The 17,873-nt window shown below is 42.4% G+C and overlaps 2 protein-coding genes, 1 non-coding gene and 1 pseudogene across 5 annotated transcripts; 2 read left to right on the forward strand and 2 right to left on the reverse strand.

Moving 5' to 3' along the window:
- The first annotated feature begins 661 nt into the window (after positions 1 to 661).
- On the forward strand, positions 662 to 2,472 carry LOC149052723 (uncharacterized). 3 transcript variants are annotated; one of them, XM_089204685.1, is made up of 7 exons: positions 662 to 703; positions 895 to 968; positions 1,069 to 1,181; positions 1,286 to 1,381; positions 1,489 to 1,581; positions 1,707 to 1,807; positions 2,027 to 2,472. In XM_089204685.1, the coding sequence occupies exons 3-7, from the start codon at positions 1,142 to 1,144 to the stop codon at positions 2,249 to 2,251; spliced, it is 555 nt and encodes a 184-aa protein (XP_089060811.1). In that variant the 5' UTR covers positions 662 to 703; positions 895 to 968; positions 1,069 to 1,141; the 3' UTR covers positions 2,252 to 2,472. The 3 variants fall into 3 exon arrangements, with proteins under 3 accessions (XP_089060811.1, XP_089060804.1, XP_089060802.1); XM_089204678.1 differs by lacking the exon at positions 895 to 968 and having other exon boundaries at positions 685 to 703; XM_089204676.1 differs by lacking the exons at positions 662 to 703; positions 895 to 968 and having other exon boundaries at positions 975 to 1,181.
- Positions 2,473 to 4,912: 2,440 nt separating this feature from the next.
- Positions 4,913 to 5,708, reverse strand: LOC149052724 (uncharacterized; annotated as a pseudogene).
- Positions 5,709 to 10,120: 4,412 nt separating this feature from the next.
- On the reverse strand, positions 10,121 to 10,239 carry LOC149052725 (5S ribosomal RNA). Its single transcript, XR_016182131.1, has one exon. It is a non-coding gene; the product is annotated as a 5S ribosomal RNA (ribosomal RNA).
- A 623-nt stretch (positions 10,240 to 10,862) lies between these two features.
- On the forward strand, positions 10,863 to 12,278 carry LOC149052726 (uncharacterized). The gene has a single exon (XM_089181589.1). The coding sequence runs from the start codon at positions 10,863 to 10,865 to the stop codon at positions 12,276 to 12,278; it is 1,416 nt and encodes a 471-aa protein (XP_089037715.1).
- The last annotated feature ends 5,595 nt before the right edge of the window (positions 12,279 to 17,873 follow it).

The following is a 17,873-nucleotide window of genomic DNA, read 5'->3' on the forward strand; positions in this document are numbered from 1 at the left end:
GTAATACGCTATCGACATCATGTTGTTATTGTGGAAAACCCCTCGATTGCGAATCACTTGTCTTCAATCGACAGTCATGTAGTGTCAGTGACAATTTCATGCGTTGGTGGAGATTCTTTCAAGTGGCTCTCCTCCCCCATCATGGGAGGATCTCCTCCAAAGTAGTATGTAAATTTGAGGTGAGCACTCTTTCATTTTTTGCTCGAAATTTACAGAAATTTATTATCTCGGTATTTTAGAGTTTTTGTTTTTTGTAACTGGTCACTTATCTGTCTCTCTTTTTCATATATTGATTCATGGAGTATTGTCCTGTGGCTTGACAGAGACACAATACACAAGTTTCTGTCAAGCAGCCAACATCGGGTCAGAGGGAGAAAAGACCTTCGACACACGTTAGCAATGCACATTCTCAGACGCTCTGAAAATCATGTAGTCTTTCTCCTTGCAAGGAGAAGGCAGTCAACAGCAGTTTGCAGGTTGTTAAATCATGAATGTTCTATCAAGATAGCTCAAACTGACTGAACTGTTCCTTCTTTGGTTTCTGCCCTACCAGATGCATTCTAAAATACTTCTATTTTTAATCACTTCAACAGTCTTGAAAAAGCTTGGTTACTTGACAGTCGTGAAGAGGGTTTCCAATGAGTCGATGTTGGCTGCTTAAGAACAAGTGAAGAGTAACCCTGCATATGCTGTGAATGGAGAGGTACAAGTAATCATTTTAACTTCATTTTGTCTTTGGCCACATACTTATACACCTGCCATACTAGGAGTATATTATGAAGACTGGCACGTACAAAGATATAAAATCTTATATCAGATTGTAAACCTTGAAAATATCTGTGAGTAGAGAAATGTGACCATTTTTATGTTTTGATTTCTACCATTTTCCTGCAGTGTGTTATAACAGATGCAAGGCATGATTCCAGTCGATCAGCAGCACACACAACAGTGTCACCCCTTTCTTTCTCGTAAGATGCTTTCTACTCGATTTCTTTGTATGATATGTTGAACCTCTATTATGTTCAACACCATTCCTAAAATCATTTCATTTGCACTGATTATCTTTAGGACCAAAAAGGTGTTAGCAGTTGTCAACTGGAGTAAGGCCAATGAAACTTCAGCAGTAAGCCGTGAGGTCCCTATGACAAAAGAGCTGTTGACTTATCTCTGTGAGACACAAGGTATGATAAGTTTGCATCCTCAATAATATCATATCACATATGTAGTACAAATATGGAGATCAGAAGTATATTTTATAATGCAACTAAAGTAATTCTTTTTTCAGGGTTCCATGTTGCAGAGGTGGCACATGACTTTGTATTACAGCTAAAAACATGGATCTTGTCAAAAGGAATGCTTAATTCCTTTGACTCTTGGCATGGTACTCAGTATACACTTGCATTTTTTGGCTCATTTTGTCTTGATGATTATGACTATTTCTTGAAAATTAGCCTTTTATTGGTATTAAAATTTTTTGTTTATTTTCAGGTGCAAAGTCTGTGACTAAAGCAATGAAGAAAGTTGCCTCAGGACCACAGAGGGATGAGGGCTCAAAGTGGTTTTTTGAATTGTCCGACAAAGGTAAGATATCTCTCTTATGAGAGTCATCGGAAGCTATATTCTCTCTACAATTATCTGCAGATGTCAAATTCCTTCTTGATACAAGATGAATACAATGGAATATAATAATTGTGAATATTTTACAGTGAAAAGTACAAGGACTCATGTGTACTTCTGCATGAAGAACAGTCCACCCACTGAAGAAGAATTTCAGGGTACACTGTTGAATGTAGTTGACCATTACCAGGTAATTTGAATGACTGTTTATTGAGAGAACATAGTATTTTGTTTTCATTTTTGTAAGTACCTTTTGTTGTGTTATTCTAGCAAGATATGACATGATCATTACCTCAAAGATTGCACATATTTCTTTAATAATGGTGAACAAGAGACATTATATTTACTATAATTATTACTACTGATTTATTAATCTATTTTTCCATAACTTGGTGTATTTATTACTCAGGGTAATCATGTCAGATGCCATCCACCTCATAATGCTGCATTTGTTCCTGAGACCAGATCCCTACCAAAGCCCCTAACAGAGCTATTCAATGATAAGAATTTGGAGAATGACTTTCAGGATTTGCTCCAAAAGTCAAAAAAGACATCTGATGAGCTAGCACTAAGTGCAGAAGAAGCAGAAAACATCAAAGAATTGATGAGAGGCCAGTCCAACAGTAAAGTCTAGTTTGAGCAGAGGGCAGGACAAGTGACTGATTCAAAGTTTAAAGATGCTTGCTTGATGAATCCAGAGAAACCATCAAAGAGCCTCATGAAGACAACATGCTATCCTAGTTCCTGATCTTGTTGTCTGGACTGAAAAGGACTTGTTTATTCAGAGAGTGTTACCCGATACGGAATTTTGGAACAGGGTACTTCCCAAAGGTAATACTTTTATACAAGAAGGGAGTACTTCTTCTGTCTCTTCGTGTAATATTGTTCCTTGTCCTTTTTCGGACCATTGTGGTGTGTGTCTCTCGCTCTTGATCCCCGATGTTGTTCCCCCTGGTCCAGGCTTTTGGAAGCTCAACACCTCTGTTCTAAATGACCCTGAGTATGTTGCTCTGATTTCGGATGCTTGGTCTTCATGGTGTCGCTCCGTCTCCCGTTTTCCCTCCCTTGTGAAGTGGTGGGATGCGGGGAAGAGTCTCGTGAAGGGTCTTACGATCCGCTTTTGCTGTCATAAATCCAGTGCTCGGTCGGGTCTCCGTGACCTTCTGGTCCATCTAATCGACCACCTCAAGTCTAAAGTTGACCTGGGCTCCTCCTCGTGCCTTGGCCCTTACCACTCGGCCCTGGCTGAGTTGGCTGCTATGGACCTCCAGGCTGCCAGGGGGGCCCAGGTTCGCTCTCGTGCCAAGTGGGTGGAGGAGGGTGAGTCGTCCTCAGCATATTTCTTGCGTCTTGAGCGGAAACATGGTTCTGACAGATGGATCTCTGCGCTGAGAGATGGGGATGGCTCTATTGTTTCATCCCCTTCCGACCTCTGTTCCTCTTTGTCTTCCTTTTATTCCGATCTTTTTTCTGCATCTTCGGTTGACCCTCATGTTCAGGCTGACCTCCTAGAGAATTTGTCATCTTCTCTCTCGGGCGGTCAATCTTCTTTGTGTGAGGGTCACCTCACTGTTGATGAAGTTTTGTTTGCTCTCCGTGGGATGGCCAGACGTAAGGCCCCTGGTCTTGATGGCCTTCCCATGGAGTTTTATCTGAAGTTCTGGCCGGTCGTGGGCGCTGACCTTGTCGCTGTTCTTAATTCTTGCTTTGACTCTGGTTCTCTCTCTCTCTCTCAGCGCAGAGGTGTTATTTCCCTGTCCTTCAAGAAGGGTGATCGGTTGGATCCTCGCAATTGGCGGCCGATCACCCTCTTGAATGTGGATTACAAGCTCGCATCCCGGGCCATCGCGGGCCGGCTGCTGAAAGTCATTCATCTTCTGGTGGCTGAGGATCAGACTTGCGGGGTCCCCGGCCGTTTTATCGGGGAGAATGTGGCCCTTCTACGGGACGTGGTCTCCTTTGCGTCTTCTTCGAGGACCCCAGTGGCCAGTACTCCCAGAACTGTTAGGGAGATGGTTTACATGTTCGAGTGCTCTACCACAACCCACAACATCACCAGTACCAGACAGTGAGTACCAGACAGTGATGAGGATGGTACCTGGTACTATTGCAAGCAGTTTTTTGAAGAAAGTTAGCTAATTGGTTGTGACAAACCTGACTGCGAAATCCAGTGGTTTCAGATGTCATGTGTGGGACTTAGAATAGAGCCTGAGGGAGAATAGATTTGCCCTTCATGCACACCATGAAATTGATATCCAAAGTTGTTCAGTTCTTGCATTTATTTGTTATGATACCTGTTGATTACAACAGGAACCTTTTTTAAGCTACATATACAAAAAAATTTTAAGTCTACATTAGCCACTTTTGGCATTTTTATTGTTGGTTGAAGGTATTATTAGCATCAGGAATCACCATAATTATCAATAACTACACAGGTTTAATTAAATTCTATTGATTGTAATGTATGGATTAGGCCTAAAAGTTATCTTTCTTAACTTTGAAACTCCTTGCAGAGGAAATTGTTTCTGAATAAAACATCATATTTTCCCCACGATACCTGACGAAATATTGATACACCCAGAAAGGGTCTAAATACTCTAATTAGAAGGCACAACAGACTCTGATAAATTAGTTAGGGCAGAACAAATTATTGCAATTTTGGCTATTGGAGCCACGTCATCACCTTGCTCAGCTGTCACCAGCTGAATAGGAAGTATTCCTTGCAATGTAGTGTACTTTCTTCAGACAAGACCAATCACCCTTTCCACATGGATTCGTACATTGGCAATTTTCCTAGTTTCCTCCACTTCCACTGCAGACAACTGTTAATTACCTCTAGTAAATGCTGGTATATGAAGGCGAGCTTGATAAAAACTAACAGCGTCAGCAATATCAAAGCCCCTGTCAGCAAGCATTGATCAGCATTGATGGGACATCACCCTGAAGTGCCATCATCGATGGGACATAGATGCATCATATCTCAACTGTGTAATTTTATTTAGTGATAGCTGTATAAATATTCCAACATAGGCCTGTAGGTGGCACGAATGATAGGCAAAAACAGGGTTGCTGTTGGGTCTTACCAACATACTTGTCTTACTAAATACAATACTGTCTACAATTTGAATTAATTGAAATGAAAGGGATATTATTCCATATAAGTTTGCATTCTAGCCCAATGACAAGAAAAAGACAAGATGTAGTGTCAACAATATTTTTAGTTGACACACAACACCCTCCCTCAAAAAAACTTGAAACAAGTGAGCAAGTGTGCGATTTTAGGACTGCATGTGGGTCATGACAAAGTACACTTACAAGGAGTTTCAGTCTCAACAAACTCACTGCTTTGTATAACCTCTTCCATACCACTGTCTTGGGTACTACTAGAGGAAGCTGCTTTAGGACGATTTATGATGCTTAGATAGAGTGGACCTGTGTTCTTCATTCCTTCAGGTTGCTTGGACAACCAAAGCTTGAAGAGCTGCACTGGATCGCTTTTTCTGCCATCGGTGCTGAACATTGCTTGTGGTGTTGTTCTTTGCTTGATGGTGAGACCACCATTCTGTGTTTTACTGGGACCTTCCCAGAACTCAACAACTTCAGTTCCATCTTCGCCCTGTCTTATAATTACGTCTTCCACCTATTCATCGCAGTGTTCTTGGCGACCACGAAATCCCAGTTGTTCAGTCAAATTTTTGGAGTTGACATTGGTATAGGCCTTTCCATTAAAATCACTCAACTGACCTTTTTCCCACAGGGATGACTCTTCTTCAAGTGTGATTGGCTGAGCTTTGTTGAGTCTCTTTCCCTTTCCTTGTTGATGCGGGGAAATTGCTTTTGCATTGAGGATTTCTTGTGAGGAGTGAAACTCCCTCGATCGCATGATGCTCAATGGATAGTTCCCCTTTAGATATCGTTCAATGGCACTCTGCATGATTTTAAGGGATTCTGGCTTGTAATCATTTCACCTCGGCTTAAAATTTACTCAGGACCTTGTCAAGTTCTTCAGACGCCATTGTTTCGATGGAGACATATTCAAGATGGCGGCATTGACACCAGCTTCAGAAAACATTCATCCACTTTTTGTGGAGCAGGATGTATTTTTATTTGAAGCGACAGACTTAAGCTGATGTATTTCATTGCTTCAATGGATAGAAAATCTTGAAACATCTAACACTTGTGGTGGCTTTTGATTTTCTTCACTTGTTGCTGACTTGGTGGACTTGGGATTGCGTGGATTGTAAGGTTGAGAAGGTAGAAAATTGTCAAAATATTCACCAAAATGTACACGAAAAGTGGGAAAGTCCCTGGAATGTTGGTCTTCAGCCTGAAGGGTCTCATTGTCATCATTTGAAAAACTGGAAGAAATTAAATTCATCCACTTTTGGGGGAGGGGGGGAAATAAGAGTTTTGGAAACAAAAGTTGCAAAATTTGCCGCATGATACTCTTTGTCTTTCATTTTCCTGCAATTTGATCGGTTACTTTAAACAAGCCTTGAAATCTGATTGGTTGTTTTGTTTTAAGTGTAACCTCCTCATTAGCTGGAAAAAAGATGCAATATAGAGCAAAAAGTGGTGCAATTCTTGAATAAATCACACCAATTTGAGCCAATCAGATTACAGGGACCACCAATGATTTCAAAATGGATGTAATAAAGTGCTCACAACACAAAGACCTTCAACAACTGTGACCTGAATTGAACTTAATCCCCTTTGATTTCACACCACACGAACAGCCACTTGTCCACCAGCATGGCTGACTTCCGGTTCACAGGCCATTGCATAATTATCTGTGACATGATGTGAAAACAAAGAATATGCTATTTGGTCCTTGTGTGATGACATTTGACTATTTTGCTTTTGCAATGTGCTGATTTGTCGTTGTACCTTGGCCTTCAACTATTACACTTGTCTATTTTTGCATTGCAAGGAGTTTTGCGGTTGTGATTTGGCATTTTCATGGTGTGCAATTCATTATGGTGTTTTGACAAGGTAACATGCAGTTAGGCATGACACTCAGAAATGAGTCTTGGACGAGATAATTTATTTCCAGGCAAAGTTATAACTATTTCAATATATTTCTGTAAAGTATTGACTATATATGTACCTATCTTAATTATTGACAACAACCTTAGTATGGGTTCTAAGGTGAGCACTTTGTACTTCAGTAAATGTACTACTCGCAGTAAACCTACTGTACTGGAAATACCTGCATGCTGTAAAATTACTGTAAGTCAGTAAACTCTTATACTTGTATATGTGTAATGTGTTTATCAATTAAGTTCAGTTAGCCTTTGGCAATGAAGAAGGAATAGTCTCCTTATGTCTGAATGACGACACTACAAACTGGCGACAAGGATAACACTGTCAAAATGCTACAGAGGGAAGTAGCAGCGACGAGACTCTAGAAAACAGCGGTGAAGAACCTGTAGACCATAGCAGCGATGTGACCCTAGAAAACACCAGTGAAGAATCTGTAGAACATAGCAGCAACGAGGCTGTAGAAGAGATGGACTGACTCTCCTTGCCACTGCCTTTCAATATCGAGGCATCCAACCTGTACAGTGAGTGGACCCACTGGCTGAGCTCATTTGAAATCTACACTGTTGTGTTGGATTTACAAAAGAAGTCAGATGCAACTCAGAGAGCGACTATGCTGCACTGTCTTGGCCTCACGGTTCAGTGAATATTCAGCACTCTTCCGGGTGAGAACACTACCCTTGCAGCCACCAAGGACACGTTGAACAGATATTTTGCCCCCAAGCGAAACGTGGTTGCAAAACGGTCGTTGAGAAAGAGAGTTTTACAGCAGGCGCACGAAACTCATCAGGGAGTAGATAAAACCAAACAATTTCTTCGATCTAGATTTTGTTGGCCTGGGATGGATGAAGCAGCAGAGACGATGATTAAGAATTGTCACACTTGTGTCCCAAATAAGTCGTTGAATAAAAACGTACCGCTTCAGCCTATAAAGCTACCCCATGGTCCTTGGATCAAGGGAGCTGTTGACATCGTTGTTCCGATGGATGGAAAATACATTCTAACTTATATTGATGACTATTCCTCGTATCCTGAAGTGCAGGTGTTGAAAGAGATAACTTCTAGTGAGGTTATTGGAGTGAGATTCGGTTTTCCAGAGGAAACTGTTTCAGATAATGGCAAGCAATTTATAAGTGCAAAGTTCGAAGCATTCCTCAAGTCTTGTGGGATAAGGCATGTTCGCGCTTCCCTGTATTATGTGCGTAGTAATGGCAAGGTGGAACGTTTCCACAGGTATCTCAAGTAAAAATTTTCGCGCGGTAATCGCAGAGGGCAAGTCATGGCAGAGAGAGTTACTGAAGATTCTCATGTCCTATCGGGCAACTCCTCATCCTATTAGCAGAAATTCAACTGCCAAATTACTCTTTAACCACAAAATCCACATGAAGGTTCCACACATCGAACTTAGTCCCGATCCACAGTTAGAGCAAGCACACCGTGCAAAATGTGAGAGTTACCAAGCACGACTTAAAGATTATCATGACACTAGATGTCACACAGACTTACATGACTTTAAAGTAGGTGAAGTTGTATTCTGCGCAAACATGAGGCCTAGCAAACTGGATTCTAAGTTCCAATCAGCCAAGCATGTAATTGTCAAGGCGCAGGGAAGAGACATTTTCGGTGTAGTTAATGTAGATACCAGTGCCACTCTAATTCGGAACACGAAATATCTAAAGCATGTGCCAATTTCGAGTTCAGAAATTGTTGAAGAACTAGAGAACAGAAACAAAGCTTCAGGTTCTAGCGATAAGGGTATGACCAACCCTGATGCTTGTAAAAGCAATGAGCCAGCAGGTTATTGTGATGAGCAAGCCTTTCAGAATAATGAGAGCAATGTTGTTACCACTAGGTCAGGAAGAGTAGTAGGAATAATGAAAATTTTATTTACTACTAATTAAATACATTTATTGATAAAATAATTTCACAATGTTGGCCGGGAAGGATGTAGTGTATTGATTATACGTGTACCTGTCTTAATTATTGACAACAACCTTAGTATGGGTTCTAAGGTGAGCACTTTGTACTTATTTCAGTAAATGTACTACTCGCAGTAATCCTACTGTACTGGAAATACCTGCATGCTGTAAAATTACTATAAGTCAGTAAACTCTTATACTTGTATATGTGTAACGTGTTTGTCAATAAAGTTTAGTTAGCCTTTGGCAATGAAAAAGGAATAGTCTCTCTATGTCTGAATGACGACACTATAATTTCCTCTCTGTCTCCCTGTATTGGTTAGAAACTTGGTGGCTCTTTGTGAAAGAGTGGTGAATTTATGAGAACCGGCAACCCATCTTACTGGAGAACACACATCCTTAGCTCCCAAGAATGGTTCTCCAAGGAACAGTGCAGTAGCCAGTGCAGTGAACAGATGAGAAACCAATGGATGAATACCGGAAAATTGTCGAAATTTATTTCAGCTGTACATGGCTTGCAAAAGGTCAACCAGTTTCTCGAGCAGCGTCAGACAGCAGTCCACATTCGTGGCATCAGCTCCAGCTACTAAGAGATGGAAATGGTACACAACAGTAGCATTCTTCAAATGAGATACGTGGACCCAGATATTTTTTGTCTAGCAGATGAAGAGGAGATGGCTCTCCCTAGCAGATTAGCTGCAACAGGCTGGTCTAAGCCACTAAAAAATTCACTTTGACAGCAAGGTCAACACAACAGAGGTGGAGATGAAGCTGGAAGGAAGCTACCTTAATTAAGATCTCTCTTAACTTATCAAGAGAGATTTACATGAAAACCTCTTTGAATTTAACGAAATTACATGTGAAGAATTGCGAAAAGTCATGAGCGACCTAAACCCCAATAAGTCAAGGGGATATGACAGGATCGACCCTAAGATCCTTAAAGTAGGCGCCACTGAGTTAGCTTCGTCTCTTGCTGTGATTTTTAACCAAGCAATTAGAAATGGAGAATGGATACATAAGAAGGATGATAAACAAAGTGATACAAACTATAGACCTATCACGGTGCTGTCATGCATAAATAAAGTCTATGAAATATTGCTGGGCCAACAAGTCAGTAAGTTTATGGATGACAGACTCAGTGATGCTATCACTGCCTATCGTACAAAGAATAGCTGTGAGACCACGCTGATAAGGCTGAGCGAAACATGGAGAGCAGAACTAGACAGCTAGAGAATTGTCAGTATATTGTCATCACTTGATTTGATATCACAGAAGTAGAATTTGACATCATAAACTGTTCATCTCGCGCGTGCTCGCTCGCTCGTGCGTGCTCGCTCGCTCGCGCGCGCTCTGTAAGAAAAGTCGATCGCACTAGAGTTTTCGCCATTAGCTGGCCGATTTTCGACAAAAGGTGTTTTCCCCCCCTCGTTTTTTGCTTTGATTTTGTTCCTCACTCACCTACGGCTCTCCATGTGAAATTGTGGTGTATGGAGAGCTATTTATTGGGATAAAACGTTTAGAGATGTTCGCAAGACAAAAAATGAAGCCTACAACACGGGGTATTCCCAGGCGGTCACCCATCCAAGTACTAACCCCGCCCGATAGGGCTTAACTTCGGTGATCGGACGAGAACCGGTGCTTTCCCTGTGGTATGGTCGAAGACGAGGAAATGGGCTCGAAATTGTGCTTGTTATCGGCCAGGTTCAGGCTGTAAAGCGGCCACATACTTGAGTGTAGTCGAATTTGAAATTCTAAAGCCCTAGTTTCGTTACTCTAACCCTAAGAAATTGATACTCTAACCCTAAGAAATTGTTACCCTAACCCTAAGAAATGGTTACCCTAACCCCGAAGTCGTTACCTAACCCTAATGTATTTTCCTCAACCCAGTTAACACATTGAGGAGCATCGATTTGAAGCACTATTCCCTAGGGAGGGGAGGGAGGGGTCCCTAGAGACATAACGTGTCCTAAAAAGCTATCATACAATGTTTTAGGTCCGTAGGTGTGTGTATCTGGCTTTAAAATCTTACAGTGAGGAGATACCAAACGGGTCAGCCTCTGGGACCGTCTGCGGGACTCGCAAGGGCTTGTGGGGGCGACCTGCTACTATCCACCATAAACCGTGGGAAGGATCCCTCAACCACGCCCCTCACCCAGGGCATGTTTCGGCATCGCTTCTCGGCCTTTTGGCTAAGATCAAGTGAGATAGCGATTGGTTTTTGTATATTCGTTTAAGTTTCGGGCGGGTCCGGAAACCTTCGGGTTTTCGTGAAAGATATTCAAGTTCATGGCCGAGGCCAGCGCCCACTCGTTGGGAAGTGATGATGTAAGTGTAAGTGAAACTTGTGAGAGTTTTGATTTTGTTTCACGGCCTTGGGCCGACCATGTTCCTGTTCTAAACGATGAAGTGATATCCGATAATCCTGTTGCGAATCCTGACGTGAGTTATGCTGAGGCCACAAGACCTGCCCAGCCCGTTAAAGATGTTAAAGTTTCTGTTTCAACCGATAACGACGTCCCCGATCGACCGTGTACTGCATTTGTGAATCCACGTGCTCGCCTTCCTGCGAATGTTTTCATCGACGCTCTGAATTCTGCGAAAGTTGATCCTCAAAGCATTTCCTGTATACAACGACAGACCAATGGTGAAGTGGTCCTGACCTTCCGAAGTGCTGAACATCGCGAAAATTTTCTCCAACTTAACACCCTTGAGATTCAAGGTCAACCTTTCGCCCTGCAAGACATCGATCGTCCTTTAACCTATGTCCAGATCTTCGACGCTCCATATGAAATGCCTGATTCAGCAATTATCCACCGACTCTCTAAGTATTGTGACGTTTTACATCACCGGCGAGGATACTTTAAATTACCTGGCTTTGAAAACGTGCAGGATGGCGTTCGACATTACCGCGTACGACTCAAGAACCCGATACCCAATTTCATCCGGTTTGGAAAAATATTAATCAACGTTCGATACGACCAGCAACCCTGTACATGTCGCCACTGTCATCTCAGAGGTCATTTCGCCAATTCCTGCCACGAAATAGCTTGTTACAACTGCGAACAAACAGGCCACCAAGCAGCCACGTGCCCGAATGCGATCCTCTGCAGCATCTGTAAACAATCCGACCACCGCGCTAAATTCTGTCCATTCTCCTGGTCCCGTAAACCTATTCCGACCTTATTTGACGAACCAGCTTCTCAACTCGACGAAACCGAAGAAATTCCTCCCGACACTGAAGAAACTCCTCCCGAAACTGAAGAAACAACTCCTGAGAACGACGAGCCCTGCGACTCAGACCACCAGATGAATGACGACCTTCCCACTGAGACCGAAGACAGTCCAGACGACGACGCTTCACCAGCACAAACTTCAACCGACGAAAATATGATACAACACGACCCTGAAACTCTTTCCTCGATTGCTGACCCAGACGAACATTTTTTCTCCTCTGATGAAACGACCGAAATGACCGAAACCCCAGAACTGTTCTCTATTCCGAGCACACCGCCCAACACTAAACGAAGACCTGCGAAAATACAACCTCAAGATATTCCACTGCGAAAAGCGACTCAACCGACACTAGTAACTGGTAAAAAATCAATCTCTGAGGTTTCTGAAGGCTCCACAGGCGAGCCCAGAGCAAAAAAATTGAACACGGGACATTCACGCTCTCCGAAAAAGAAAAAAAACCGTAAGTGATTAACACGTTTTTTATCTAGTTGTGATTACAATCAACTGTCTCCTTTCTATCTGTTTTCCTTGCCAAAATTTGCACTATTAATGTCCGTGGTTTCGGAAATACTGCAACGCAAGATTTAATCTTTGATTACGCGCGCTCTGGTAAATATGATTTTGTTTGTGTACAAGAAACTTTAGTGGCTCGCCCCGCAGCGATTGATTTACTCAGAAAATCGTGGTCAGGCCCAAGCTTTTGGTCTCCCGCCCTAGGAAAGCAAGGTGGAGTTTGCATACTTGTTTCTAAAGATTCTCCTTTCAAAATCGAACAGTGGAAAAAAGACAGTTCTGGAAGACTGGTTAGTCTTTTAATTAGCCTAGGTAAACTTCGCTTTAATTTGGTAAATATCTATGCGCCTACAAATGTTACTGAGAGAAAGCTTTTCTATGATGAGATACACGATTTTTTCTTTCCAAGCGCCCAGAAAATTATTGCCGGTGATTTTAATTCTATTGAGTCATCTCTCGATAAATTTGGAGGATCTGAAAATTCCTTTTCTGCCACACTGCGAGATTTTCGCGCTCTCCACGATCTGATTGACATTTGGCGAAAAGCACATGGTCGCTCAACTTTTTGTACCTGGTTTAATTCGACTAAAACTATCGGTTCCCGGTTAGATAAATTTTTTATTTCTTCGGAATTGACTAATCCCACGGTTTCTTGTGAAATTTTTCCGTGTTGTTTCTCAGATCATGATTCTGTTGTGCTGACTCGCAATTTAGATAATTTTGTTTCTCACGGACCTGGTGTCTGGCGGCTAAATTTAGAACTCCTCGAAGACTCTACCTTTTGTGAAATTATTGATTCCCTCTTGCAAAATTGTCTTTCGATACGAGATCATTACTCTTCCCTTCATGAGTGGTGGGATTTTGTTAAAGAATCTATCCGCCACACAGCGATTCAATTCAGCAGACGAAAACATCGTGACTTAAACCGTGAAAAGATTTCTCTCACTAATCGATTAATTCAAGCTAAACATGCCTTGCTCGCGGGCGAAAAAGACTCTCAACAACGAGTGGAACATTTTGAAAACGAAGTGAAAACGCTTAAACATTTACAATTAGAATCGGTTAAAGTTAGAAGCCGAGCGCAGTGGATAGAAGAGGGTGAAAAACCTACCAAATTTTTTTTTAATCTCGAGACCTCACGCGCCAAGCGAAATTGTCAACAGTGTTTACGATCTGAGCGGAAACAAAGTCACCACTCAAAAGGACATCGCCGACGCTCATGCCGCTTTTTACGCTAAATTGTACACTCGAGAACCCGTAGATGGACGAATCCAAAGTTTATTTCTGTCAAAGGTCGAGAAAAAATTGTCCAAAGAAGAGTCTGATACCTGCGAAGGTTTGTTGACTTTGTCTGAAATTAACATCGCTTCAAAACAACTCAATACAGGGAAAACTCCTGGTTCTGACGGACTACCGATCGAGTTTTATCGTCGTTTCTTTCCCGTTCTAGGTCCGATTCTCGTCGACTTATTCAATTTTAGCTTTCAACAAGGCTTCTTTTCCCCTTCTATGAAAGAAAGTGTTACTCGTTTGATTTTTAAGAAAGGTGATTCGAAAGATTTGAAGAATTGGCGCCCGATTTCACTGCTCAATGTTGACTACAAATTATGCTCTAAAGCTCTCACAAACCGGATCGCAAAAATTTTACCCTTAGTCATAAATGAAGATCAATCCTGCTCTGTCCCAGGCAGAACTATTTTTGATACTCTCTCCCTGCTGAGAGATACTTTGGATCATGTCAACATTACAAATGAACCTGGAATTCTTGTGAGCCTTGATCAAAAGAAAGCCTTTGACCGAGTGGATCGCTCCTTCCTATCTCGGGTCCTTGAGCAGCTTGGTTTAGGCCCTTTTTTTCAAAAATGGATCTCTACTCTTTACAGCGATGCGTCAATGAAAATAATCGTCAATGGTTATCTTACTGACAGAATTTCTCTTGAGCGTGGAGTCAGGCAGGGAGACCCTATGTCCCCCCTCCTTTATATTTTATGTGCTGAGGTTCTCGCTTGTAATATCCGTGCAGATACTTCCATTAAGGGCTTTCTAATTCCGGGCTCGAAAGGCCAGCTTTTTAAGATTAGACAATACGCTGATGACTCTTCGTGTTTTGTCAAAGATGTTTTTTCTTTGACTCGTTTATTGTCACTCTTGCAGCAATATGCATTAGGTACAGGAGCTAAATTGAATTTAGCCAAAACTGAAGCCATGTGGCTCGGAGCCTGGCGCTCGTGCCCTGATACCCCTTATGGTTTGACTTGGGTCAACAAAACTAAAATCCTTGGTGTCTGGTTTACAAATGGCAATCTGTCGGTTGACCAAGACAATTGGCAACCAAAGTTAAATAAGTTAGAACAGAACTTGAACCTCTGGAAATCTCGCTCCCTCTCTCTGATAGGGAAAACCCTCATTGTCAATGTCTTAGGGGCTAGTAAATTTTATTACTTAGCCAAATTGTTACCCATCCCTGAGTGGGTCTTCACCCGATTTCGATCTCTGATTTTCCACTTCATCTGGGGATCCAAGATTGAAACTGTATCCCGTCAAACCCTCTCAGCACCAGCTGCTGAGGGAGGCTTAGGAATAGTAGAATTATCCTCTAAATGTGTCTCTTTACAACTTTCGTATGTTACAGCTAGCCTAAATAATCCAGACACCAAATCTTATTCTTTTCTTAAGTATTTCATTGGTACTCAGGTAGCCAAACTCCGACCGGAGTGGGCATGCCTTCGTGATAATTCTGGCCCCAGGGCAAGTACTTTAACTAATTTTTATAGAAAGATCTTACCTTTGCTGTCTGAATTAACAACAGCAGTTCAGAGAGACCCTACTTTTGACTTTAGTTCACGTATGATTTATTATAAGTTTTTGGAGAAAACAGTGTCCCCTCCCATTCTACCATACTTTTGGCAGTCAGTCACAGGCTCTAGTTTTAATCTAGCTCTTCACTGGACTAAGGTCAGACATCCTAGTTGTGAGAATTTTAAAAATGATCTAGCCTGGCTCATTACCCTTAGAAGGGTTAAAGTCAGAGAATCTCTTCGCTCTTGGGGATACATAGCTTCCCCAAATTGTGCATATTGTAACAGACGGGAAACAATTGAACACTGTTTTCTACATTGTAAAAGAGTCAGGGGGGTGTGGACATACTCTATACCCACCCTCACTGCACTGTTAGGTAACGCATTTGTCCCTAATATCAAGTTTGCTTTCTTTTACTTATGGCCGAACACTGATGACACTGCGAACCGCATAGCTATTTATTTAATTAAGACTATTATTTACAGTATTTGGATCTTTAGAAACAAAAGTACTTTTCATAATGGCACCGAATCCCCCCGGGCCATTATTCGATACATCACCCAGACCCTGTCTGTTAAGTTACACCTTGAGTACCATAGACTGACCCACCAGCAATTTGTCACCCTTTGGAAACACCCAGCCTTTTGTGATTTTGTTGACTCTGAAATGGTTTTTCCCTTTGTTCAAAATGTTGCTAAATGATCTCAGACGAGCTCTGAAAAACAAAACAAAACGATGATGATGATGAATGCTCTCACATGGAAATTGGATAATGACTACTCTCACACGAAAATTGAAACACAAAACAGAAACAGAAATTTTAACAGATAAAAAGTCAACTTCTCCATAACTCACAACAGGAAACTTTTAAAAGGAAGGTTAGCTCCAGTCAAGATCAAAAGTCAACACTTAAATATTATTCGCAACAGGATTATCACCCCTTTCTCATAGCTTAAACGAAATGCTTAGTATCTAGACCCTGTCTAGATAATACACACGTCACTTAAGACACCATATAATGTCACCTATATCGGTCGAAAGCAAAAGCATTGATGTAAAGGATATGTAATGAAAAGGAAACAAAGTAAGTAACGTACATAGTTAAATATAGTAAACTGATGTGAACAATTGTGATCCTGAATAAAAATTTAAAGAAAAAAAAAATCTGTTCTTATCATTCAATAATTCAAAAGATGACGGACGTCGTATTTCATGACGATGTGATTGAGAAAGGAGATTACGGGTTGCCCGAGGCCCCGCTCTCTACGCCTGATGAAAATTTCAACCGTCCGACTTCCGCACAACCTTCGCCTCCAAGCTATGCTGCCGCCGCTAACCCAGCACCGCAAACTGCCCACGATCAACCACCCGCTTTCCCTGTGAACAATGCTGACAACGAACTACCTAGCCGACCTTGTACTGCTTTCCTAAACCCTCGTGTTCGCCTCACACACTCAGAGTTTTTTGAATCCCTCCGTGACGCCGCTGTTGATCCCCAAGCCATCTCCTGCATTCAGCGCCAATCGAACGGCGAAATTGTCCTTACCTTCCGAAACGCACAACAACGCGAGGCTTTCCTTCAGAAAAACGTGCTCCAAATCAATGGACAGCCCTTCGCGCTACAAGATATCGACCGCCCGCTCACGTACGTTCAGATCTTCGACGCGCCTTATGAATTGCCCGACTCCACGATCATCAACCGACTCGAGAACTTTTGCGATGTAATTCACCACCGCCGTGGATATTTTCGCGAGGAACAATTCCGCCATATTCAGGATGGAACGCGACACTATCGCGTTCGCATCAACCAACCCATCCCAAACTTCATGCGCTTCGGGAAAATTGTCATTAACATTCGCTACACTGGCCAACCGCGCACATGTCGCCATTGCAACCTTCGCGGACATTTGGCCAACGCTTGTACGAACCTGATCTGCTATAATTGCGAACAAGTTGGCCATCAAGCCGCGACCTGCCCCGCAGCCATTAAGTGCAACTTATGCAAATCTTCCGAGCACAGAGCCAAACATTGTCCCTTCTCGTGGTCGCGAACCCTCCCGGACACAACCCCTGCCCACGAGGATATCTCCCCACTGCCCGATGAAGATTCCACTGAACCCAGCCAAGCTGACCCGATTGTTTCAAACGAAGACCAACCCATGACTCAAGAACCTTCCCCCGCTCCAACCCAAGCACATTCACCCCTCGAATCCCCAGAACTGCCTTCAGAACCAGGGCCTTCAGCCACTCTGCCTTCATCCGACATTTCCCCCGAACTCTTCGTGAACACGCCTCTAGAAGATGCCCAAGACGTGTACACCCCCGAGTTTCCCGAGGACGACGAAACCCTGTACACCGACGAGTCTTCAAGCGAAGAATTATTCAGTGAATCTCCCCACATTCCCAACTCTGGCCGACTTCCTGCCAAAATTGCAGACACATGTATTCCCGGCAGAAAGCCCACGCAACCCACTTTGGTCTCTGGTATAAAGAACGCAAAAACCCATCCCCTGGATACTTCAGACGAACCTCGCTCGAAAAGATCACGTAAACACCGAAAGTCTAGGGATCGTAAGTAATTTATTTGTTAAGCGTGATTTCATTTGTCCCGATCGGTCCTTTTTCCTTTTGACACTTTAATTTCAAGGTTAATTGCTGCACTTTAAATGTTCGTGGCATGGGCGACCCTGCCATAACGTCTGCTATTTTTGATTTGAACTCCGACATTATTTTTCTGCAAGAAACCCTCGC

Source organism: Pocillopora damicornis, chromosome 1 (assembly GCF_964200805.1).
Source record: "Pocillopora damicornis chromosome 1, jaPocDami1.2, whole genome shotgun sequence".
Classification (NCBI taxonomy): domain Eukaryota; kingdom Metazoa; phylum Cnidaria; class Anthozoa; order Scleractinia; family Pocilloporidae; genus Pocillopora; species Pocillopora damicornis.

What these genes read in the sequence shown, in the direction of transcription:
- LOC149052723 (XM_089204676.1), top strand. Translation starts at nt 1,019, where the DNA reads ATGTTCAACACCATTCCTAAAATCATTTCATTTGCACTGATTATCTTT. An exon ending in TTCCTTTGACTCTTGGCATG is followed by an intron (nt 1,382 to 1,488) that starts GTACTCAGTATA and finishes GTTTATTTTCAG; the next exon opens with GTGCAAAGTCTGTGACTAAA. An exon ending in TTTTGAATTGTCCGACAAAG is followed by an intron (nt 1,582 to 1,706) that starts GTAAGATATCTC and finishes AATATTTTACAG; the next exon opens with TGAAAAGTACAAGGACTCAT.
- LOC149052726 (XM_089181589.1), top strand. Translation starts at nt 10,863, where the DNA reads ATGGCCGAGGCCAGCGCCCACTCGTTGGGAAGTGATGATGTAAGTGTA.